The following is a 27618-nucleotide window of genomic DNA, read 5'->3' on the forward strand; positions in this document are numbered from 1 at the left end:
ACAAATTCAATGTCATTTGTTACAGGTTTTCAGCTATTTTCAAAATATCTTCTTTTGTGTTCAACCAAAAAAGAGACTCAAACAGGTTTGGAACAAGTGAAGGGAGAGCAAATAATGACAGAATTTTTCATTTTTGGGTGAACATCCCTCTAAGTCAAAACATTTTCAAGTTATGTCAAGTCTTGTCCTGTATGAAGTCTTGGGTTAAGTCTTAAAAAGAAAAAGTCTTAAAAATGAAATTATATCTACCAATGGGGTAAAAAATATATTTTCCTTTTGAACTGAGTAGATTTTTCTTAACCCATTTGAAGATTTTCAAAAACTTATTTCTCATAAGACAGAAATTGCCAGAAGTGTGAATAATTTCAGGCTTGACTATCTATGTTTATACACACACCTGCCACACATCATTCATTCATTAATTTTCCTTCAGCTTAGTCCCTTTATTCATCAGGGGTCGCCAGTGGAATGAACTGCCAACTTATCCTGCATATGTTTTACACAGCGGATGCCCTTCCAGCTGCAACCCAGTATTGGAAAACTGCCACGCATCATGTAGACACAAAATAAATGGATGTAATATACAGTATTCAACATGTTAAGTGGCTTATAGCCTTTTATTAAAGCAATCCTCACAATATGACTTTGCAGGGTGAATCCAGAGCCATCCAGAGAAGTGAATAAAATCCACATCACTAGCAAATCACATTTCTGTAAAGGGTTAATCCTATGTCCTGCTCACATGACAACATCACGTGACACTGGTCCCGTGACGTCTTGTAGCAATTTGACAGCAGAGGAAGCAGGTAAGCGAAGTCAAATATGTTTTTTGATATTCCTGTTAAAAAAATCGCTGGTCGGATTCAACAGTTTTTGTCAGATAACCATAAAGCAACGTCGTAGTCAACGTAGACGCTTGGCGTGTCGTTTCTAACTCGCTGTTTTCGTGCATTAGCATTTGTCAGTGGCTGTGTTCTTTCAGTAGTTGTTTTGTTAGACAACATTACAAGATATCATCACATGATTTAAAAAAGCCACGTTTACAACGTTCCCTACAGACAAGTTTAGTTATCTCATGACGATATACATTTTAAAAGAGGTCGTTTAAGTCATTTCTTTAGCCGTTTAACCTTAGCTAGCAGATAACGACCCTTCCGATGTTGAATTTATTTAATATATAACGTTAGTTTTATAACAACACACGGGCACACAGTAACGTTATACGTGAAATTACGTTATTCACGATTCCTTCACCGTGTTAAATATGTTTCTAGCCTTTTTTCGTGACTGAAGATGCTGCTTTATTTGTTATCGGGGCCTTTTCGGCTTTAGCACATCACGATTTGATATTGTGTTTATTTTTAAGCTCCTTACATATAAAATCTGAAGATGGATATCCGAGGGGCAGTGGACGCTGCCGTCCCTACCAATATCATTGCAGCGAAGGCCGCAGAAGTCCGAGCAAACAAGGTCAACTGGCAGTCCTACCTTCAGTAAGTACATCTGAATATCACTTCTGCTTCTGTATTTCTCTCATACACAGCCTAGATGCTATATTTGTAGGGTGCTTTATGTTTGGTTTTCATTTGGACGTTCTGGGGAAATTAAAAGTGTCTCAAAACATCATATAAATAAAATGTACTCATGTGAATGAAGTGGAAAACCCTTGATACATAGTTGTAAGTTGTTAATGGGATTGTTACATTGTTATTATATTGCGCTGTAGTATTTTGTATTAACTGATAGAAAAAGGTTTTGTACTGGCATGTGTAATATATTCAGTAACACCTGTGAAACATCAAACATGCAGTGGGTTTTGGAAGTGTCATATAGTATATTGTTTATACATTTTTAAATGTAAAACTTCCTAGTCATGTGACTTGATGGTGTCACACTAGTTGTATGTTTACACACACATGATATAAATTCAAAATGAATTTTGGACATCTCTTATAGTCTATTTTAAATGAGCTTTTCAAATATACAAACATATACACCTTTCGGGTCATGTGATTTTGTGATGTCACACTAGGTTTGTGATATGTTCACACACACCTGCATCAATGATGGCACATGAACTGTAATATTAAGCTAAAGGAAGATCACAAAACCATTATTTATGTTATTGAAGATTATTTCATAATGACATCACCAATATTACATGCTGTATGTGTGTATAGTTGAAGTCAGAATCATTAGCCCCCCTGAAATATTAGCCCCCTTGTTTATTTTTCCCCCAATTTCTGTTTAACGGAGAGAAGATTTTTACATTCTATTATGTTTAGAATACATTTGTAAACATAATAGTTTTAATAACTCATCTCTAATCACTGATTTATTTTATCTTTGCCATGATGACAGTAAATAACATTTGACTAGATATTTTTCAAGACACTTCTATACAGCTTAAAGTGACATTTAAAGGCTTAACTAGGTTATTCAGGTTAACTAGGCAGGTTAGGGTAATTAGGCAAGTTGTTGTATAACAATGGTTTGTTCTGTAGACTATTGAAAAAAAATAGCCTAAAGGGGCTATTAATTTTGACCTTAAATGTTTTTTAAAAAACTGCTTTTATTCTAGCTGAAATAAGACTTTCTCCAGAAGAAAAAATATTATCAGACATACTGAGAAAATGCCCTTGCTCTGTTAAACATAATTTAGGAAATATTGGGAAAAAAAAATTCAAAGGGGTTCTAATAAATCTGACTTCAACTGTATGTAGAAGTACAGTACAGAAGTACAATAACGTAGATTATTTGAACTCTTTAGATACAACAACTACAGAGTTAAATAGGTTACATTTAGTCTGTTTGTTTGACTTGCACTTTTGATTGGTTACTGTCCCCAACTTTAAGTGCCCAAGTGGTGATCCTTGCACATATTTTTCACTGCTGATCCTCACAATAACTAAATCAGTGAACAAAGTTTAATTATTAATTTTGATATTGTGATCTTAATGAGATGCATCATGTTTTGTGACTATTATGTGATTATTACATCTCAATTAATGCAGAAGAAGGAATCAAATTTCTAATGAGTATCCAATTTTACTGCACCTCTGCGCAGGCAGATTGAAAGTTTTGAGATATTATTAAAAAAAAAAAAAGAGCAAAAGCATAAAAGATAATTGAATAATATTTCACTGTGTTACTATATATAACATTTTAGATCACATGCAATTGAGCATTGGGGTGGTCCAAAGTGTTTTTTTAAGGCTCTGTGTTTTTTTTAAGATGCACAGCAATGTGTGCTCATGCTTCATTTGTAAAAAATCAGGTTATTGTTTCATCTTACTTTGATTATATCCAGCTACTCAGCTAACATGAAAATGACTGTCATATCTTTTAGTTCTTCTGAAATACCTGCCCTCAAGAGGCTCTGATTGGTCAACTAACATAATGTGCTGTGATTCGCAGATCTCCTCTATGTCACCACAAGCATGCAATTTTTCACTGTAAATACTCAGTCAGAGTAGCTGTTAGCCAAATTAGTTTGTGCCTAAATCAGACAGAAAATAAATATATCTCACTAGCCTGGATGTATTTGGATGTCCCCAAACTTCGTTCACTCTAGGCTTTGCTAAGCCAATGTCTCCCTTGGCATTGAACTTTGAGTGTATTACATTTAGAGATGTTATGTTCACACATCTACATTACACATAAAGTAAAGTTTAAAATATAATAGCATAGTGGACCACCCCTTTAAAAATCACAGGGTCTCAAAAACATATACGTGTGTGAAATCCGATGTAATTTCTCGTTTGCTAAAATGTCCTTGTAGTGATTCTTTTGTAAAACCGGAACAAGGTCTAGATCTTTTAAGGAAACTGGGTTTATGTCATTGTCTTGTGACGGTTGTTAAGGAGGTAGTGTCGTGTGTGTGTAGCTCTGTGAATTTTCTTTCTGTTTCTGAGATTCACTGAAAAAAGGTTCCATACTATCAATTTGTGTTGGGACAATATGAAGGAATTTAATGATGTAAGGAAGGAAGAAACATGAAGGAAGTTAACTTATTAGTTTTTACAAACATAAGTGGATTGAACATAAAACATTTCAGTTGTCCCCCATAAAACCTCAAGAATTGTGTTGTTTCAGCTCATTTTAAATAAGTAATTTGAACAAACGGCAAACATCATGTTTTTAAGTTTTAAGGTTTGTTTTTTTCACATATGCATGGTCCTAGATAAAGTTGTTTAAGGAGATGTTTACAAAATTGGTTAGCTAAGCTCTGCAGAATTTAAATGACTATGGTTTGCTTTTCTAACCCAAAAGTGACTATTACATTTTACACTTTGAATATATTCAGAGTCTGTGACGTAAAGCATTTCAGTTATGTCAGGGTCTTTATGTGATTGAGGTTCAAAGTGCACGTGTGATCTAAGATGAATTTTACATTCTGTCCAATAAAAACATGGAGCTTAGCTTTTTTTTTAAAAACGTTATATTACAGTCAGTCACTTATATAAATCAAAATAAGCATACACAGCTTAATGCAGGAAACTAATCAAAAATGGCACAAAATATTTATCTTAATTTGGTGATGTTATCTATATGCATGCTTCGTCTCAGAGTCTGCGTGCATTGGATACTGTTTACCATGCTGCACTAAGATTTATAACTAATTTTAAATCCCTCACTCATCATTGTTTGTTGTATACTAGGGTAGGTGATCTGCTTTGTCCATTCGTAGGCTCAAGCATTGGCATGTCTTTGTTTATAAATCTATACTGGGTTTACTCCCATCATATCTCCAGAATTACACTTGTAAAAAACCTGTCCTTAGCTATGGCTTTTGGTCACAGGATATTTATTTACTGTCTGCTCCTAAAGTGCGGACTGAGATGGGGTAAAAGGCTTTTAAATGTGCAGCATCTTTTTCATGGAATAATCCACAAACAAAGTTGCAGTTTAAAGAATTGATTTCACTAAATGCTTTTAAAAAGAGTATAAATGATTTAGAAATTGAAACACAGGCTTGTAGATGTTTTGAATAGTTTGTTTGTCAATGTGTGATTCTTGTTAACTGTTAATTGTTTTTTGTTTGTTGTGTGTTAGACCCATGTGACATGTATACTGCCTAATCTTGGCCAGGATGCTCTTGTAAAAGAGCTTTTTAATCTCAATGTGTCTTTCCTGGTAAAATAAAGGTTATGAAAATAATAAAAATACAATTTTTACTTAAATAAAGTAACTTAAATTGTTACTTGTCTTTTTTATAGTAAATTCATTAATATTTTCCTATGTTGCTATTTGCACCATATTTTAGATCAAGTGCCGACTTAGTAAGCGTAAGAGACTGGGTTTCAAAAACACATAATTGTGTGTGAAATTTGTATTCTCACAAATAGGGATTTATTAAAAACTAATATTTACTCTTAATCTTTAAAAAAAAATAGAAACAGGAAGAAAAGCTGACAATATAGTCGTAATGTTCTCTACATAGCAATGCAGATAGATGTCTGATATCTTCTATTCCCCATATTCTTCACATACAAGTGGGCACAGCCATTTGAATCTTTTTAGCTCGAGACTTCCGGTCTCATTCACTTCCATTCATTTTTATATGTTTAAAACAGCTCGTTCTGCTGCTTGATGTTGCAAACTGACATTTTCTTATTATATTATTTTGCTTTGCTTTATAATCATGCAAACACTTGTTTGTATAGCAAGTAGTTTGACCGTTTGTCTGTGGTTTATTATTCCTAGTCTTTCTCCCATAGGGAGCTAAATTGGAAGTACTAAAACAATGGCAAAAACAAGTGCACTTCCGCATTGAAGAATAAGGTCAATAGGATTCTTTACAATAATATATTTGTGTATACTGTACTGTGCATTAGATAAGTCAGTACCACAGCTAATATATCAATAAAACTTCACAATCCAGAACTGTGTACACGCAAATAATAAGTTGGGGAAAAGTATTAAATAAAATTGGGCACGGTGGCTCAGTATTAGCACTGTTGCCTTACAGCAAAAGGATCACTGGTTCGACTCCCAGCTAGGCCAGAAGCTATTTCTGTGTAGAGTTCTCCCTCTCCAAATGTATAGGTGAATTAGATAAACTAAATTGGCTGTAGTGTATGACTGTGTGTGAATGAGAGTGTGGGTGTTTTTACAGTACTGGGGGTTCCACAGTTTGTGTACTGACATTGGATTGCTGCTGGAAAATACCAGCGTAATTGGCAGTTCATTCCAATGTGGCAACCCCCGATGGATTGGGGACTAAGCCAAAGGAAAGCATGTTAGGAAAAATAAAAAGTTCCATGTAGTGTGTAACACAGCTCTAAGGGATAATTAAAAATATCCAGCTGAGACTTAAGTCTGAAAGTGGACAGTGTTTAAAACTATTGATTCATTTATAAAAGAGTCGACTCATAGTACGTCAAATGAATCGTCTTGATAACAAGTCTTTAGCCATTTCGGCATGACGTCGATACAAAACTTTAAAAAATGTAAACCTGCGGCCCCGCCCACAAACACCGTAGCAAAGAAAAAGGAAGACCAGCATTGTAGCAGACGCCGATTGAATCAAGTCACGCTGTGTTCAGCTGGTGTACATGACTTTGTTTACTCGTTTCTTTGCCTACTTTCATTTAAAATTTGGGTCAGGTGTAATAGTACACCACCTTTTTTTGTAGGACTACACCACTGACGTACACCATTGCAAAAGGGCTTGCACCGACTAAGATTAAACTAATATTGCAGCTCATGACAAAAAACGGTATTGCTATTAAAATGACGTATGCAAATAATAAGGTAAATGTCAAAAGCATCTGTGCAATATCAGACACCACCCATGAGAACACAGCACAGTTCATGTCAAACAGTGCGTGTAGGCCCAGTAAGCGGTTCGTCCGTGTATTTTTTGGTCACTCAATTATGTTATAAAATGTATTTTCTTGTGATAACGGGATTTCGTTAACGGGACATATTTTCCTCACGCGTGCATATATATATTTTTTGCTTGTTAGTTTTTATTAGTGTTGATTTCAAATGCAAAAAATCTGTTTATAAAACTTGTAGTAACAGCAATAATTGGTGGATGCCACTAAATTTTGGCTGGTGCGCCTACATTTTTAAAGTTAGGAGCACCAGTGCTACCAAGAAAAAATGTTAATTTTGAGCCCTGCAATGCATAGTAAATATAGTTAAAATATTGTGAACAGCTTAAAAAAAAAGTTATTTTTATTGTTTGGATATGCTTTGGTAGTGGGGGGATCGCGAGTTCTTGACGATCTTACATTGGGGGTCGCTGGTTTAAAAGTTTGAGAACTGGTCTAACACATAAGATAAGGTTGTGATAAGGTGTAATCTGCTAACAGGCACAGAATCAAAACAATGCTAAATTAGCTACCACAAACCTTATACTTTGCGTTATACATTGCAGTACTCTGTCGATTAATTGTGCATCTGAGAAGGAAATACAAATATGCAATCAGCTCATCCTCAAAAATCCCTAAGTTCATGCTATTTCATAACTAATATCTCACTGTTTTCAGAAAATCCTGACATGAGGTTTTAACACCAAAAGAGGGTTTACACTGGCACAACTGTTGATAAATCTGGTCCTAAATATAAATGATAAATTACCCAGTGGGAGAAGTTGGAAGAATGACCCATAAGCCTTTCATTATTACTGAGTTCTCCAAATATGAGAGAGGCTTGCTGCAGCTGCGCTTATTTGGGCTCCTGAGAACAGATATGACAAAAAAGCAATAAAAAGAATATGAATATTTGATGCGTTTTGTTGTGTCAATCTTTGGTTAGTTACAGCAGAGATTCTTGTTTTTCAGGGGCCAAATGATCTCAGGCGAGGACTGCGAGTTCATTAAGAAGTTTGAGGTTGCTGGATCTGAGGACAAGCAAGCAATTCTGACAAACGAAGGACATCAGGTTAATACTGCATTCTTCCCGCATTCGTTTTCCCCCTTCTATTCTGTTTACCTCGAAAGAAGAATTGTACCACACTAATATTGCAAAGCAGGGCTCGACCATTTCTTGTGGTTTTATTTTTGGTTATAGTTCTGAGAACCACAGACATTGGGGACCCTTTTTAGATAAATCAAAGCTTTGTGAAAATAACTAGGCTGCTGTATTTCTACTTGAATCCAACTAATTCTTCAAACATATTTTGTTGCAGTGTGCAAAGACCTTCCTCAACCTTATGGCTCATATATCTAAGGAGCAAACCGTTCAGTACATCCTGACCCTGATTGATGACACACTGCAGGTAAAAAACACACGCCATTGGAGAGATGTAAAAACTCCAGCTCTAATCTCTGTTTTCTCATAGCCTGTCAGGCTTAAAAGCTTTGGAGTGTTCATTCATAACACATAAAATGACCCTGTATTATCTCAGTTAAAAGGTGTAGAATGTATTGATATGAAAAATGAGGACAGTTACGTGAATATAACTTTGTCTTCACAGCCTTGGTCTTGCATGTTCAAAAAGCAAAGAATAGCGTCCTTGAGCTGATTTTCAAACATATTGTCAATCCTTAAACAAATAGCTATGGTGCACACACTTATTGATGCCCTATCTTAGCTTTTATTTTTCTTTGTGTTTTGTCAATATTATCTGCTAAGTTTGTGTTGATAGACGACCTTCATAAAACCCACTTTCAATTGCTTTTATGCAGCTTGTGCACCACGGTGCCTGTACTGAGTATTTCTGTATTCATACAGTGACTTGTCCTCTCACAGCTCATTTAGCCCATGCCTCTAAGATGAGATCTTCTATTCATATGCAAAGTGGCTGTAATTTTAAAACCCAGATAAACAGGCTCATCTTTCTATTTAAAATTCAATTTACTTTTATAAACATATCCTTAGGGAAACTGTCTGTCTCACTCTCAATGTGCTGTTTTGTCCAGTATCTTTTTTTACAAGACGTTGAATGTGTTTTTTATTTCTCAAGGACACAATAGTGCTAATAAGCACAGCTCATGCTGTAGTGATGATGATATGGTGGCACTTGGCTGCTCTAGATTATATTAAATAATCAGATTATGTAAAATAATTTGATTATAAATGTATAAAAAAAATCTATATTTTGATGTTAAAAAATTGTATTGAGTACAATACTATACTAGAGATGCCCATGCTAGGGCCTGTGGGCCAAAGATGGCCCGTGGTAACCTTTCATTTGGCCTACCATCCCATCTGAGAAGAGAGAGAATGATGGGGAGGGTTTCAAGATTGTCAATTCAGATTTAATGTTGCTCTTTGTTTGTTTGTTTGTTTGTTTGTTTGTTTGTTTGTTTTATAGTTAAAAGCTAACTGAAATGAAATGTTTCAATTAAATGGTGTAAATTAAATCAGGTTTTGTTTAATTTGGATTCCACTGTGCTATAAATATGATTGTTTGTTTTTATTGCAATAAATTATCATTTAAAAAGTTATTAGCCTATTAGTTAATAGGCTTTTAAGCAATGTTTTTTTTTTTATTTTGAAATTAGGAAATTACCCATGGCAAGTTTAATATACTATATTTTGGTATATTTACCTTAGGCCAACGCCTCTCGTGATATTTGTTTTTTGGCCCTTTATATGAAAAGGTTTGGGCACCCCTGTTCTATACTAACATTTTTATAATCTCCAAATTTTAGGAGCTTGCTAACTTTTGTATTAGAGTAAATATCTGGGCTTATAATATTTTTCTGTAATCACTCACCTTTTCTTTTGGAGTTATGTGATGTTGCAATAATGTATCTCTTGCTCTATGTAGGAAAATCATCAGAGAGTGAATATCTTCTTTGATTATGCAAAGAAGACTAAGAATACAGCCTGGTCATACTTCCTCCCAATGCTGAACCGTCAAGACCTCTTTACTGTTCACATGGTAAGCTTCTGATAGACACTCACATTGTTTTATTTCAAATAAAATACATTATTTTTGAATTTTCTGCTCATCTTAAAATGATTTCTTAAAAAACATAATAAACACAGCTGTTTTTAACAATATTACCAGAAGCGTTTCTTAAGCACCCAATCATTGTTTTAGGGCTCTATTTTAACGATCCAGGAACAAAGTCTTAAGCACATGGCGCAAAAGCATTAAGGTGGTGTCCGAATACTCTTTTGCTATTTTAAGGATGGAAAAATATGGTTTGTGTTGCGGCACATGGGCTAACAGGGTTGTGCTTGTTCTCTTAATGAGCTATGGGTGTGTTTTGAGCATAACATGCATTAAACCAATCCGAGTCTTATCTCCCATTCCCTTTAATAGTCAGTTGCATTACACCATGACGCGTTTGCTATTTACATGGCGGACTTTGTAAGTGGAAAAACTGAACGCTTCATTAACAAGTTAAACAGACGAGTCAGGATAAAGAACAAGCCTCCTCCATTCAGCCACTTTACTTTCTCTTTACTTTGCTTTTACTCTTTACTTTACTCCTTTACTTTTGAGAAGGAGACGGTGGAAACTCACTCCACTGAGAACATCCATTAGCCTACATATTTAATTTCATTGTTTCATTGTTTTAAAACTATTTCTAAATTCAGCTCTAATTTCCAGCAAACAAATAAATGAACAATAATAACGAAGTGTGGTCAAAAAAGTGTTCTATGTAAACACACATACTATTATTATGCCCCATTTTGTGATGCATACATCTCTAAAACCCTACAGGTGAACAAATCTAAGTTTGATTTTATTAAAACAAATATAAATATGCATATAATAAATAATACTGCTAATGATAAAAACGTTATACAAAAGCAAATTGTCATAAATAAACTGAAAAAAGCCCCCCGAGGTGAAAAAGGCATGCAGGTAGTGGTTTTTATATTTATGTGGAAAATAATAATTTTTGTAACATTTTAATCCTTTTATTCTTTTTCATTTGTAAAGATTTTTGTGTATTGCTGTACATACTGTGTGTATTAAGCAATGTGTATGCATTTAATACGCACAACTGACTCGCTCTGCGCTGGACTTTAGACCAGCTTTCGGCTGGTCAATTGCGCAGTCTATTTTAGTTCCACATTTTAACTGAAGAGTGCTTTTTATTCCAAATATAAGCACAAAAATACCTGTAATATTCTATAAATTGGTATTGAAGTTAATTTAAAGTATTTTAAGAAGCTTATTTCATTCTCTAATATAAAAGTATTATCAGCTACATGCAGGAGAGATTCAAGTGTACTGGTATAAGATTCTGACAGTATATCATCACGGTATCATGATATCGTGATTACTGCTTTAAAATATGTTCTTTTTATATGTCTGGGTAAAAAACAACAACTATTTTCCCCATTGAACACAATATATTTTATTTTAAGAAACATTTCAAGTATTTTAGAAAAATAAACATGTCAGGCTCAATAGATAAATTAAATCATTGATCACTTTCATCTCTATTAGTTTCAAACACAGATTTCATTACACCCTGAAAAGGTATTTTTGTATATCTTTCTTTTCTTTGGATATAAATTAAGCCACTGCACTGTTCAGGTCTGTAGCATGCTTGGATGGTTAATAAATGATTTGTTTTTCAAATGTTCCTTGAATCAACGGCTGACCAGAAGCTTTTCATGGGAATGACTCTATGCTGCTGGAGATACTATTGCCCTAAAAAACTTAATAAAACAGTCGAAAAAAAAAAAACAAAAGCTTACATATATTGTAGAACCGGTATAACAGAATTTTTTTGAGGTTTTAAAACCTTGACTTTTTCAAACCGCTGTAAACATTGAAAGCGGTTATCATCCCATGCCTAGTGCTGGTGGTGTTTGCTGATGGTTCAACTGCATTTGCTCAACAAAGTGGACAACATGAAATATGAAGCAATATCACTCAACTTTCACAAAATGAAAATAGCATTATGTTTTATTCTAAAAAGCAATGATTTCATCTAGGATCGACATCCTGTAAATCAATGAATGCACATTTCTGAGCTGTCAGGCATTTAGGGTCACTACATTTAAAACCTTTGTTTGAGAGACCGTATGTAGTATTGGGACCCATCAATAATTCATCAAAAAGATTTCCATTCTTAGTTTTTGAACATCCGCTGAAAAGCTAAACGATTTCCCAGGGTGCTTTTGTTTTAAGTATATGCACTTCACACGCAGAACAGTGTGAAGTCAGTCGTCACGGCTTAATTACCTTTCAGGCAGCCGCCGGTCGCAGGGTGAGGATGGTATTGATTCCCCCTGCCATCTTCACCTCAGCTCTTAATGAAACACTCTGAAGTTCCCCTTTTGCATGGCAAGCAGAGTAAATGTCATGTCTTCTGGAAACATCAGAACGGCTCTGAATGCATTCATTATCATAGCACACACACACACACACACACACACACACACACACACACACACACACACACAGATGTAGAGAAAGGGCCCTCTGTGAATCGCTTCATCTGACCAATAATTCCATCATATTCCACAACGGTTGCATATTCATTTGGCTGAAATGTTCATTTGGGATGGTTAATTTTGGATTGAATGTTTCAGATGGATGTGCAGCAACAGTTGCCATTACTTATCCCAATTAAGACTGTTAATGGTCCTTTGGCCTTTTGCCACTTTTATTCAGAGGAGAGCGGTGAGAGGACAGGAAATGATGGAAAGAGAGACTGAGAGCAGGATTTGGAAATGTTATGAGCTCTATTAAAAGTCTATTTGTCTGCATTTCCACAGCACACAATCAAACCCCCACAATTTGCCCAGTTCTTTGTTTATTAGGCTTTATACAGATTTTTAAACATGAATTTGCTTTTACCATTACTCAAGTACATCAGAGCCTGGCATAACTGGAAAATCCCATTTAATTTAAATATTTTAGACTTGGCATAACCAGAAAAAAAAGATTATACTAAAATAAAGGATTTGGAAATGTTATGAGCTCTATTAAAATCTACTTGTCTGCATTTCAGCAGCACACATTCAACCCCCCACAATTTGCCCAGTTATTTGTTATTTGGCTTTATACAGATTTTTAAACATCCTTTTACTATTACAATTACTCAAGTACATCAGTGCTTGGCATAACTGGAAAGTGACATATACTAAAATAAACAAATAAAAATAAACATTGAAAATAAGATTTTATTCATTTACAAGTCTAGAAATCCAATTTTATAATTGGACTTTCTCATATATAGAGATTTTTTCAAAAAGAATAATATTTTTTTAATGTTTTTTACAGTGTTCTCCCAGATTCATTTATTTTTCCCCTCCCTCTAAAACATGCAATTTGGATTTATGCAGTATTAAAGACTTGGAAAGAATGTAAATAACGTATATTAAGTATATTAGATAATAAAGTATATTAGATAGATGTTATCATGTAATACAAATTATGATTCACAGCAGGGAAAATAAGTATTGAACACATCATGAATAATATTTCTAAAGGAGTTGTTGAGACATGGAATTGAATCAGATTTTGGTAAAATCCCAAACAATACAAACATAAAAATAAAACAAAACAATGTGAAAAATGAGATGTGTAATAATAATGAAATGACACAAGGAGAATGTTCTGAACTACAGAAATCTATTAAATTTTTTTGGTGATGGCAGTCTAAAGACACCTTTCATATGGAGAATGAAGTCAAATGAATTGCTCAGGTGTGAGTTTTTCACAGACTTCAACAGTCTAAAATTCTTTATGATTTTATGAGTCTCGGCTATCAAATCTGATCTTTAATTTGTATTCTTGTATTGGATTCAAGTCGGGTGATTTGCTGGGCCATTCTACAGCTTTATTTTCTTTCTCTGAAAGAATTTGAGTTTACTTGGCAGTGTTTTGGATCATTATATTGCTAAATTGTCCACTCTGGTTTCATCTTCATTATCCTGATAATGTTGACATTGGACTGAAGCAGCTAATATTCATTTACAGTGATGAATGAGAAGAGGATTGCTGAAGAATTACTGAGAGATTTCAGATGCTGTCTGGGCTTTCATTGCAATCTACACCTCCCATTCTACATTTTTCCCTGCGTCATTACATTTTATTACACATAACTTAATTTGTAAAGTAATTAGATTTGTTTTCTTTGCATTTATGGATTTATTTGGTTGTTACCAACATCTAGGGAAAATTTCAATTTGGATGGATGTCTCTTGTCTGAAGTGATCTTGAACATTCTTTCCTAATGTCATAATCATATCTTCACTTGTTTTGACTTCTTTTGAATATTTGTGGGTTATTTTGAGTCCACTTAGTGGGCCCTGACTAGGTATTTGATGTGTCTCTATATTCAAGCATCTGTATGAAAGCCACGTCTAATAGAAATACAAATTTTCCAAGCACTGATGCCACATTTCTATCCTTCCCCTCAGGCTGCCAGGATCATAGCCAAACTGGCTGCCTGGGGACGTGACCTGATGGAAGGCAGTGACCTGAACTACTACTTCAACTGGATTAAGACCCAGCTCAGCTCTCAGGTAAAAACAAAAAAAACTAAGATATTCCACCCTAATACCAGTAGGCCTTCTCTCTCAAATCTATTAAAGAAAACAAAAATAAATTCTGTTAAAAATTAAGTACTTCTCACATTATTCCAGACCTGTATGACTGACTTTCTTTTTGATGTGTTAAGTAGAATGTTAGTGACTGAGAGCATTTCTGTTCATTTCATAGCGTCTTTTCATTCATACAGTAAAAGTGAATGGAGGCTGCATCTGCCACTTTGCTTATTATCTCTTCTTTTGTTCAGTAAAAGAAAGAAATTCATATGACATAAAAAGAAGTGATACTGAGTGTCAGAGTTTTTATATTTTTACACAAGATTTGTTGATTACATTTTATTGATTTATAAAAAGTTCTTGTTTTTTAAATGAGGAACGCTTATGTTGCACAGAAAGCTCTCTTTCTGTTTCTCAGCATTTTTTATTTGCTGAAAGGCCCTTATCTTCGACTTATCAAAAACACATCTGCTTCTGCCGCCTGTGACAGATCATAACCTACTGTATCTGGATCTTTGTGCATTACTAGTATTGCCTCTGTGCCTTATGATGTAAATTTTCCATATACAATGAAACTTCAAAAGATGCCATCGCTTTCTTCTTGTTTTCAATCCTCCTCCTTTCACAGGAGTGTGAAAGGCAAGCTGAGACATAAAAGAATTTGTGATGTCAAAGCGCTGGCCGTGTGCTGTGTTCCTTTTAAATTTTTTTCCTTTTTGCCATTGGGTTTTTTTGGGTTTTAAAGAGAACGTCTTCACATTAAAGATGGCTGCTTTATCAGTATCAGTTTCTGTGTGAGGCCACATCTGGGCTTCAACATTTTAATTAAAATTAGGGCTATGAAGCGATTAAAAATTTAATCTAATTAATTACATGATGTGCTGATTAATTAATCAAATGAATCGCGTTTAATCGCACGTAAATATTGGCTGAAATTTAGAATATAATAGATTCATAAGAATGAAGATAAACAAATTTCACCTTATTCTTGTTTAATTTCATGTTGAACATGGACATAGACCAATCATTTTTCAGAACATAGACTATTTAAAGTTTGAAATAGGGTAATAAGAATTTAACACTGAAAAATGAATGCAAATATTGTGTCTGACATGAAACCAGTAGTCATGTTCTAATGAGATAACACAATTAACACAAGCACAACATTAGTGTTAGATCTTAGCTGGAACAAATTTGACCATGCTGATTGTAACTATGGGGATGTCCACTGTGTCACGTGCATCCCACTCGACTGGACAAATTCCATCTACTATGGGGGAAACAGGCACCCAGGCTTGCCACTTCTCGTGTAAAAGGCCCTTAATTGTTGCTTCTGTGCAATAGACACATATCAATGTATTTGCTTTTATTTATTTATTTTGAGGTATATCCATTTGCAGGAGTCTGGCGGATGATTTTAATGCTAATGCAACCAGCACACACATGAATAACTTACTGTCTGCACACCATCACTCACCAATCAGATCTTGTTCTGATCAGTAATGCCAGTCTCTGCCCTCAAAACATGTTTAACATTTATTTTTTGCATAATGAATTAATCTAATTAATGTATTATATGAACGGCCCGGCTCCACAGTGGCTCAGTGATTAGCACTGTCACCTCACAGCAAGAAGGTCGCTGGTTCAAGTCCTGGCTGGGCCAGTTGGCATTTCTGTGTGGAGTTTGCATGCTCTTCCTGTGATGGCGTGGGTTTCATCTGGGTCCTCTGCTTTCCTCAACAGTCCAAAGACATGCAGTATAAGTGAATTGGATGAACTAAATTGGCTGTAGTGTATGAATGTGTGTGAATGTGAAAGTATATGGGTGTTTCCCAGTACTGGGTTGCAGCTAGAAGGGCATCTGCTGCGTAAAACAATTCCTTGAATAGTTGGCGGTTCATTCCGCTGTGGCAACCCCTGATAAATAAGGGACTAAGTCGAAGGAAAATGAATTGCATGTCATACTGATGTTCAGTTCTTGAATTGGTTCACACATTTATTTAATTGATTCATTAGTTAAACACTATTTACAAACGTATCCAGATTAGACACAATATAGTATGTGGAAAAACTGTGTGTGAGCTGTTAAGTATTAAAAAAAAAAAACAGTTGGAAAGAAGTAAGTGGATGACAGGAAAGAATTGCACATACAGTAGACACTTGAATATCTCATAAGGTATGGCTGGGCAGTATGACCGTATATAATGTTACTATCATTATATTAATATAATGTTAGCTTGACCCAGATGCCTCTTATGAGATTGAGGGAATCACTGACTGGAGCACTTTTAGTAAGATCTGCGATCCGAAGTAAACATTTTTCTGTGATTTAGGTTGACTGTTTTGGATTTCTGTCATAAATCTCTAAATGTGAGTACAGAATAACTTGGTGCACAATATCCCTCTGTAAGTTAAAAAGCCGCTACTGACTTACGCCTCCCTCAGGTCCTAATGCCCACTTGTTAACATGACTTATTCACATGGGGCCCTTTAAAACTTATAGGAATAGGTAAATGAAAGTAAAATACACAAATAACATGAAGTGCTTAGTCGTTTGATATATTGGTCAGAATATATATATTAAAAAAGAGAATTGATTTATTGACTGTGACACCAATTAAACAGAACTTAGTTCAGTATCTGAATATCTTTTTTTTTTTTAGAATATTGTTCCCAAGCAGCCATGCCTCATGGAAAAATTTATTCAGGGGTGCTGTTACACTTACGAATTAAAGAAAACGAGCATCAATTGGGGTCATAAAATCAAAAGTCTGTTTACAATTTATTCAGTCACTTTTCTTTAGCTTAATCGCTGATTTTATCAGGGGCCACTACCGCAGAATGAACCACCACTTACTCTGGCATTATGTGTCGGATGCCCTTCTAACTGAAACGTAGGAAAAGTTTCAATTAGCCAGTAATTTATCAAACAGAAAAGATAATGGAATCTGCTGAACCAAAGGGGATTTTGAAATATAATTCAGTATCATGCATGCCTAAATTTAATGTCCATTTTCCATTTCTGATATTTTTCCTTTTAGGATAGCCGATTTGTTGATTTTCTGGATTACCTATCTAAATAAATAGATCATTAAACATATCTTTACCATAAAATAAAATTACTCATACAGTGAAATAAAATCCCTTTAACCCTACCATTAGGGGAAGTGATGAAGAATTTATGAATGACGCAACTGATGCTGCTAGGTCATGTGATAAGGACAAATGGCATATGTAGTATATCTGAATTACATTCTTACTACTCATACTATATTAAACATGCTTTTATAACGGTCATGAAGTAAATTTAAATTAAAATCTTGTACCTACTCAACTAGCATGTAATTGCCATAGAGAATGGGTCAAGAAATACAAATAATGGGTCAAGAAATACAAGAAATACAGCTTGATTTGCAGCTATCCTGTTAGCAAGTAGCATATTAATAATCTGTATATTTAAAATATGTATTAATAATAAATAACCAAAAAAAAAAAACATATAAAAAAAATCAGCTGCAAAATACAAGCATTTCCACAGGTGATTAGACTACTGGAGCCACCTGTGTGTCAAACACTTTGCAAAACTTTCACGGGAACGAGTGAATTTGTATGTACTGTGTCACTGCTTGAATCCTACATGTACACAGTAGGAGGTGAAGATCTGCAGAGGCAGCCGTGCCAGGGCACTACTGCAGCAGAGTGCTTTATATAAAGGGCACAACAAGAAGAATGAACTGAGAAGTGCCTGGAGCACGATTTGAACCTGGATCCTCCTGACTCAGAATGAGCTCTGAGCTGTGAGCTCTGCTGCAGCAGGCCAGCCACAGATACAGATTAAGAGATTCACTCAAGGGCCCAGTGTTGATGAGTGCACTAGGTTGAGTCGTTTACCACGAGGACGTGGGAACCAAGGGTTGACCTTAGCCTCCGTGGTCTTACCAACTTCATTGTTTAAAAAAAAAAACTGACTCTGATGTGTTGAATTTTTTGTTTATGCTATTCGCTTGGAAATGGTGAAAAAACATTTTGAACATGGGCAAATTATTATATCACCACACTTTAAATATCCGCGAAAATCAAAGAAATTCCAATGACATGATTTATTTATTTATATTTTTGTTTATTTAAGCACCGGTGTATTGGTCACTAATTTTTATCAGCCACTATTTAATCAATTTAACCCCATACTGTTCCTGGATTCCTGTGACTAATGGTTTAGCATATCATGTGGCCAATAGTTTCATAATTAATTGTGTTAAAGAGTTGTATGTCTGTTGCATAATCCAGTGTTTTTCTCTTAAATCTTTATCATTAATCATTAAAAATGCTTTGCTGATGCAGCATTAATCTATTTAGAAGCCATAATACTTTTTATTAGACGATTTAAAATCAAATCAGTCAATTTTTTTAATACACTCTCTTTATTCATTTTTATCAATTCTCTACATGTACTAAAGAAAACAAAACAAAACACACCATTATAAAAAAAAGATATAATATATAAATAAATGCATGTGCATACACATCAGTATGAAGGTATCAAAACAATGCTATATTAATAGCAGGTGATACAAGATACAAGTTGTATGGACAACAGATTTGCATCGGCTTTTTTCTGAAATCATACAAAGGGAAAAAAAAGAAAATTCTAAGGGTTTTCTCTTTCAAAACAGTCAATTTATTTTAATTACAAAAGCATGAATGTCAGATACTGGTGTCATTATATATATATACACACAGCAGTTTTGTCTGGTTCTTAAATCTGATTAGCTGATAGAAGTGCGATATTCTGCAAGTAACAGCACTTGTCCACCCTTCACTCTTGTGTTTTACTCTGCCCCACATACTGCAACAAGCGTTGGACACTCTACAGTTTGACAGCTGTTGGGCAACATAATACACTTTTGAGGCTTTTTTATTCAAGAATGTAGTTGTTTAGATTGCAACTATGCAGTTTATTTTTGAGGATAGTGCTGATTTTAAAATATTTATAAATTCTGAGAGACAGCGTGTCGGCGGCCATTAGCATGTCATTGAGCAGACCAAAGACGGTTGACATTGTCTATCCACAAGATGACAACAGGGTTATATATATATATATATATATATATATATATATATATATATATATATATATATATATATATATATATATATATATATATATATATATATATATATATATATACATATACATATACATATACACACACACACAGAAAAAATATATATTCATGCATCTATATTTTTTCTTTTTTTTCCCTCTTATAGTTTTTCATATGCGTGATTTATATTGTGTTAGGGCAAACCTGCCAGTGTATCAGGAGGGAGTTTTTTTTTTTTTTTTTAATAGTAAGAGATAAAAGCTCTTTTCAGTATATATGTATGAATTGTGTCCTGACCAGTTGCCCTGAATGGCAGGATATTTTGTCAAAAGCATAGTTTCTTTTTTTGTTGCATGCATTCCTACTAATGCTTGTCACAGGAGACCTTTTGTCTTAGCTGGTTAGTACACAATGTTTGTATGTGTGTGTCAGGATTTGAATGTGATCTAAGCCATTTTAGATAACAGTCAAACATGTTTTGCTTTGTTTTGTTTTCCAAGCCTGAACCAGATTCCATTTACATCAAAGTGCAAAGATGTGTTTTGTACGGACATGTTTGAAAATCCTTGTACTGAATCTCCATTAACATCCAATAGCAAAGACCACAAGTGTTTAGATTACTACAAAGATGAGAAGTGTGCGGTAGCATTTCAAAACGGTATTTTCTGTCATTCACATAATTTACAATGGGGACAGATGAGACATGTTCCTAAGGCTTTTTTTATGGTGGATTTTATCCAACCATCATAGCTCAAATTGATCTTTTTTTCAGTAGATTATTTCATGCACATGCAATTGGCAAGACAAAATAATTAATTTGATTTGGATCTTAAGATGTTTAAAGATTTTAAAGTGTATATGAGTCACAAAGGCAGTATATCTCTGAACAAAATTACATTAGGGATGTCCAGATCCGATCACGCGGTTTCAGACTCGACCGGAATTGGACGTTACCTCCCGATCAGGACTCAAATTTATATCTATATATTCTCATTATTTTTTAACACATCTATAGTTTTGCGGTGTCACAGAGTTAGAACTTTTTCTTGACTTCACACAGAAACAGCTAAGTCGAACACGGAAGCAACTTGAAGCGGAAAGCACAAGTATGTCTGCGGTCCTGAGGTGTTATAAAGTTGATGACGACAACATTGTCATATAGCAAACTGTGAGATATGTAAACTTGGGATTGCAAAAGGTGGAAAGGTAAAGGCTACATTTAACACAACAAATCTGATAAGGCGCCTCAAAAACAAACACCCGACACTAGGCATAGGACGATAATCGTTTTCAAGGTATACCGCGATTTGGAAAAGTCAAGGTTTTAAAACCGCCAAACTTTTCTGCTATATCGTTCCTAAGGTATGTGTAAGATTTTTTTATTTACATTTTTTTGTTGTTTTTTAAGACAACAGTATCTCCAGCAGAAAAGATATCCAAAGATGATGTTTTAAATTGTAAAGAAATCAGTGTTTTTGAAACAATTGAAGACAGCAGAAGTCAATAATTAATTTGAATTATATAGCCTGACGTGTTTACTGCTCCAAAATGGAATATATTGTTTTCAAAGAGGAAAAAAGTTTTGTTTTTACCCAGACATTTAAAAAGAATATATTTAAGAGCAGTGAGCACAGTATCGTGATACTGTGAAACCGTGATTTTTTTTTTATATCCAAGATTATCATACCATCAGAATCTTATACCGGCCCATGCCTACCCAACACAATACAGCGAGTTTACCCAGGCAACAGAGCCTAAGACCAATTAAATAAAAAATAAGCAATAACCTGGATCTGTTTCTTGGTTCTTCTTTATTTTTTTTTGTATTATAGATGTATCGGATTGGTAGATACTCAAAATCAAATGACTCTGACTCGAGGGCAAAAAACCTCATCGGGACATCCCTAATTAATATTATTTGATGGATTTAGATATTTAGAATTTTAATGTTTTCAGATGTTTTAATGTTTACAGGATCATTATTACAGTCTTTAGCGTCACATGATTCTTCAGAAATTGTTTCTTATTAGTAAGTGATGAAAACTGTTGGGCTTCTTAATATTTTGTGGAAACAGGGACACAGTGTATTTTAATTAATATAAAGTTTAAATGGCATTTAAAACAGCATTGTTAATTTAACCTTGATGAATAAAAGTAAATGTGAAGTAAAATTATTTGTGCGACATACACTGAAGTACAGATGTACTTTCAGTTTAATAAAAGAAGTCTCAACACAATGAAGCACTTTTGGGCTCATGGTTGCAAGAAACCAAAGCCATATTTGTCATTTAGTCAACGAAAACATCTTTCTCAAGTTCACATTCTAAATGTCTTCCAATGGTTTCTTTTTAGAAAAATGATAAAATGTCTTTGCTGTACATATTTGAGCTAAAGGGAAAGGCACAATGTTACTCTTCAGCAGAGGGCACAACCTTGAGATGCAGTATTGCATTAGATGTCTTGATAGGAAGCCAAATTGAAGAAGAGTGAATAAAAACAAGACTAGCTCTTATATATATATATATATACAGTATATGTTAAAGGAAGAATTTGAATAGTCTATTAAATATGATGAAAAAGATGGCCTACATTTACTTTTCATTATATAAAACATACTATGATTAGTTGTGAATTGGCATTATAGTATAATTGTATGCCTTACAAATTAATTAATGAACTATTGACTTCAAAAAGTCTTTAAATCATTTCTGACTTATTCACTAATTAATTTAATCTAATTCATACTAGTTGTTGTATCAAGACTGTGAAAGATCAGCAATGCTTTGGTTTTCTGGTGCATATTTGTGCTTTGCTTTTATTCATACGGTGGCTTTTAGTGAGTGCATCTACTTGCAGATCACATGATAAAGTCCAGCTTTCATTTTCAGCTTCCCTACAAATCACTTTACGGTAATAAGATGTTGCAGTTTGCACGCAGTTTCATATTTTAGCCCGAGGGCCCTCTGAATTAATGAATGTTGAAAATCATAAATAGAAGAGCTCTCAAAACAGTTCATGTTTATTAGTCTATTCAGAGCACACTCCATAAATTAGCTTCATTGTAGCCAAGCTGCGATGGTTTTGAATAAACCTTTTCAGCGAATTAGTAGGACAAAAAATAGTCCGTATTAAGATGGGAATCAATACAAGTTTAATTATGTCTGGTTTTGCAAAAGTGATGACTTGCATGTATTATCACTGAAATTGTGATTTAGCTCTTGTAACAGGCTTAAGCATTACATTTTCCAGTGCAGCAGAGACTGAAATAAATTCAAGGCCACTCTCGCTCAGATTTTTTTAGACGATTGCCTGTCAAGAACAAACCATCTCTCTCACGCGGGAGTCATCTGTCTTCCTGCCACCATTGTCCAAGCACGCGGCTCACTTTTGCTTCAAAAGAGGCCCAAAATCACAGTTTTTTTTTTCTTTCTATCTTTTTTTTTGTTAGAAACTACATGGTACAGGTGCTGAACCTGGAACAGGGACCATCTCCCCCAGTGAAGTGAGTATGTCACAGATGAAGGAGGCGGATGTGCAGCTGTGTGAACGAGCCTCCGTCCCCTTTCAGAGGCTGAGATCTTCACCCCTCTCTTTTTTGAGATGCAGCACATGCTGTTTCTTGTCCACTGCTTTTTTCCCCCCATTCATATCCACTGTGAATCTTTTCACTTTTTTTCTGCAGCTGCACCGCTTTAATACAACACCTTTTTGTCTGTGTTGGTCTATAAGCATTTTTATACAAAGGTCCTTTCCTCTCTTGCCAATGGCTGTGGTCATAATCTAATATTTATTCACCTTTTCTTTTTCTTTTTTTTTTTTGAGACACTGCTAGACTTGATAGATTGAAAGGACCACCAGAAGGCTTTTGTCTTGCACTATAGCAATCTTCCTCTTTCATTTCTTTTTATGCTTTTTAGAGTTCATTTGAAAAGAAGTTTTTTTTTCTCTCTCTTCTTTCATCATGTGTCGCGAGTCAAAATCTGCTGGTGCACTGCAAGCGGCCACAAATTTTAATTCAATTTCCTCTCATGGCTCTTAAGACGTCTCCTCTTTGCTATTTTTCATGACCTGTCTCCCTGTCTCTTCTGTTCTCTGCTTTTATGCATATGGTGCTGATCTCCAGCATCATCTCTCCCAGTTAATGATCGAGTCTCTTCTTTCCTCTCAGCCACATCGCCTCTAACATCTCTCTATGATTCACTCACTCTGTCCAGGTTTCAAGGCTGTTGCTGCTGCTGCTGCTTTCTCTCTGCTGCATTGTTGGATTGTCTCTTTGATCTGGCATGTTTTCTAAAAGGCGTTTTTTATAAAGTCAAAAAAAAAAAAAAAAGTACTGCACGTGCATATGTGAATGCTGATTTATCAAGAGTGTAAACGCTGCTTTGAGCAGCCTAGTTTCATTGTGTTTCTTTGCTAGTAACGGAAAATGACGGGCTTATTATTTTACGCATCCATTTCCCTGCTTCTCTGAACTGTTCAATTCTCTGTGTTCTGAATGTGTTGTGCTTTTGTGTGCATGCTAATTCGTTTGTATGTGTGTGTTTCGTGTACGTGTATTTTTCTTTTGGATCCATAGAGCTCCCAGTATGTTCAGTGTGTCGCTGGCTGCCTACAGCTGATGCTGAGAGTCAATGAATACAGATTCGCCTGGGTGGAGGCCGATGGAGTGAACTGGTAATACTCGCTGTCATACTTATTTATGTACTGTATGTCATGTTTTGGGTAATATTGCACATAGAAAATAATACATGTGTGTTATTATGTTCCCATGATTATGGAAATCTGGTTATGGTTAATGTCAAAGGAGTTAACAGTATTTCTTGCAGTATTTTGTTAATTAATTTGTAGATTTAATAATTTTGTCATCTGCAAGTTTTTAAAAAGTCTCATGCACACCAATTAAAAATAAAAGCTGTAATATTGTGAAATATTTTTTGTAATTTAAAGTAACAGCTTTGTATTTTAATGTAGTTTAATACATTATTGTAATATATACTTTTTATATTTCAAACACTACCTGACAAATGTCTTGTCGTCGATCCCAGTTGTAAAAGCAACAAATAATAACTCAAATTTCTAGTTGTTCATTTGGAAAAGTGGCAGAAGGTAGAAGGTAATCCACTTCCCAATCGTCACATATACTGCAGAAGACCTATTGAAACACACATGGACCCAAGTTTCTCATAGAAATCAGTCAAGTTTGGTAAAAGAAAAATGATGACAACATCAACAGCCTGAGGTATCAAGACATTTGTGGTGCCCATTACATTACAAACCACAGGAGAGGTCAAATTCTTCAGCAGGATATTGCTCCTTCTCATACTTCAGCCTCCACATTTAAAATCCTGAAAGCAAAGATGATCAAGGTGCTCCATGATTGGCCAGCCCAGTCACCAGATATGAACATTATTGAGCATGTCTGGGGTAAGATGGAGGAGGCATTAAAGATGAATCCAAAGATTCTTGATAAACTCTGGGAGTCCTGCAAGAATGCTTTCTTTGCCATTCCAGATAGTTTTGATGGATAATTTTATTAATAAATTATTCGAGTCGTTGCAAAGATGTATGGATGTATTCGTCCAAGCTCATGGGAGTTATACACAAAATCTTTTTCCCTTGCACCATGACTTTCTATTCTATACTCCACATTATTTCTGTTAAGTAACAAGACTTTTGTCTAAGCAAAGTCAGACCTTACTGTCTTAATTAAATAATTAAAAATCAAGCCATGATTATATTTTATTTTGGTAAAATAAGCGTAATCTAGAGGCCTTTGCCTTTCATAAAATCAAATGATCAACTAGAAGTCAAGTTATTATTTGTTGTTCCTAAAACTAAGATAGACGACAAGACTTTTGTCAGGGAGTGTATATTAAATTAGGGCATTTAGAAAAAAAATACAGGTAAAGCAGCTCTGGCAATTTCTTCATAAATATTTTGTAAGAATTTTCATAAGCCAGATTCTTGAACAAATATTAAGTTCTGAAATATGTTCTTAAGAACATCTTAATTTTTCTTAAGAAAGTCTGATTGAAACTGGTGGCAATTCTTGCTAAGTTAATAAAAAAAATATTTAAATAATAATATTATTATTATTAATGTAAGAATAATAAATTACATTTTATATACAGATAAGAAAGATTGACTTAAGAATGTTGCGTGAATTTGACCCCAGTATGTGTTGTGCACCAGTATGATCACATACTATACAAGGACAGAATAGGTAAGTCTGTTTTGAACAATCACAAAGCTCTGTCAAACAGTTTACAGTAAGCACTGCTTGTCTTTATTGTTTTTGATGTAAACATGCTCTAGAGACAAACGTCTAATCTTTGCTCTGCGTCTAGCATTATATGGAGCAAAAGCTTCATCTAAATATATTATATCATGGATGATGATGTTAGATTTATAATAAAATTTGAGTCAGAATAACAAAAAAATTTAGATTTTTCTAATATTTTTACTTTTGCATTGTGATTCATTATTTGATATCACTCATTAGAACATGCAGGAACTTAAATTTCATGTTTTTCCTCAAATCTTTTGGCAGCCTTTTTCCTGTCTTAAAATGTCTTAAGTTTATTCAATACAGGTTTTTATAAAATAACATTTTTGTGAAATGTTCATCTGGTTGATAAGTGATTAAGTTCTTAGAGTAAAAGTTTATAATTAACAGAATATTTGTTTACACACTTTAGAGCAAAAATCCTGAAGAAATTGAACGAGAGATAATAATTGTTAATATAGAAGGATTGGAAATATTTTATTGTGATAATTTTCAAAATAACATTTAAAAAGTAGTTTCAAAAGTAGTGAAAAGTAGCATAATTGAGTACACATTTTGAAAATGAATATTTTTATCCATTTCATTATCCATGTTTTATCGAATATAGGCAATGTATTTTGGTGCATTTAAACAGAACAGATTTATTAAACAGATAAATTTATTAAAATAATATTTTAGTCACCAAACATATTTAGAAACTGAAAGATAATATTATTAAATTCAAGCAAAATATTGAAAAAAAAAAATTACAACCTGCAAAATTTCAACAAAATTCTTAAATTATTTTGCTTCTCTTGATTTTTACTCTTTTATAATTTGTATTTAATATTTTTCTATAACATATACATTTGGGTGTACTAGTTTTTGGACCATTATCATAAGCTATTTTGTTAGATAAGCTCCAGATTTGGCTTCAGTACTGACTAATCTAATGTATATGCACAAATATAATATTGTATAGCTTCCTATTAAAAACCTGAATTTAAAAGACAGATTTCTGAGGGGTGTACTTATATATGCTGAGCACTGTATGTGTGTATGTGTTCATGTGTAGTAATCTTGAACCATAAAGTTCTAAAAATGTACTATTTAAAACAAGTTACCTGTGATGCTTTAATTTATTACATTTTTATTACTTAAATTGCACCACACACACACACGATTAACCATGTGCTCTACTCATGCCTCTTTATATTATATCCTCCCCGTCCTTTGCAGTATTGCAGACCGAATCTCGCAGAACAAGAAAAGCATCTCTCATTGTCCTAGCATGTTTTAGCCCTGTGATCATGAAGCTTCTTTTGTTTGGTAGTGTACAGACAGAGTGAAAGAAAGGATAATGAGGCTTCTCTTAAGATAATTTCCTTTTTCTTGCCTCTCAAGTAAAATTTCTTTCATGTAATGGTCTCATTATATATCACAAAAATGTGGGCTCTCATTTTGTCCCCCCGTCTCGCCCATCAACCCATCAGGACTAACTTGGTGAAGAGCATCCTCTCAGCAGACCATTAGGGGAGAGATGCCCCGCTGCTTACTAACTAGGACTTCTCTTTCTGTGTGTCCCGCAGCATCACGGCAGTGCTGAGCAATAAGTGTGGCTTCCAGCTGCAGTATCAGATGATCTTCTGCGTGTGGCTCCTGGCATTCAGCCCGCAGCTCTGCGAACAGCTGCGGCGCTACAACGTGGTACCAGCCCTCTCCGACATCCTCCAAGAGTCTGTCAAAGAGAAGGTCACTCGCATAATTCTGGCTGCTTTCAGGGTATGTGTCATGACGGACTCATTAGCAAGCCATTCTCCTTCT

At 34.5% G+C, this 27618-nt stretch overlaps 1 protein-coding gene across 2 annotated transcripts in view; it reads left to right on the forward strand.

Annotated features, from left to right (window-relative positions):
- Positions 1–743: 743 nt before the first annotated feature.
- atp6v1h (ATPase H+ transporting V1 subunit H) overlaps positions 744–27618 on the forward strand; it is a 70814-nt gene continuing 43939 nt past the window's right edge. Inside the window, exons 1-9 of one of the 2 annotated variants that reach the window (XM_056477069.1) lie at positions 744–806; positions 1367–1493; positions 7794–7893; positions 8141–8230; positions 9728–9841; positions 14299–14403; positions 22978–23031; positions 24106–24203; positions 27384–27576. In XM_056477069.1, the coding sequence (XP_056333044.1) occupies positions 1390–1493; positions 7794–7893; positions 8141–8230; positions 9728–9841; positions 14299–14403; positions 22978–23031; positions 24106–24203; positions 27384–27576 (858 nt within the window). In that variant the 5' untranslated portion in view covers positions 744–806; positions 1367–1389. The remainder of the gene's footprint in view (positions 807–1366; positions 1494–7793; positions 7894–8140; positions 8231–9727; positions 9842–14298; positions 14404–22977; positions 23032–24105; positions 24204–27383; positions 27577–27618) is intronic. The other variant, XM_056477077.1, reaches the window with a different exon arrangement.

Source organism: Danio aesculapii, chromosome 2 (genome assembly GCF_903798145.1).
Source record: "Danio aesculapii chromosome 2, fDanAes4.1, whole genome shotgun sequence".
NCBI classification, from domain to species: Eukaryota; Metazoa; Chordata; class Actinopteri; order Cypriniformes; family Danionidae; genus Danio; species Danio aesculapii.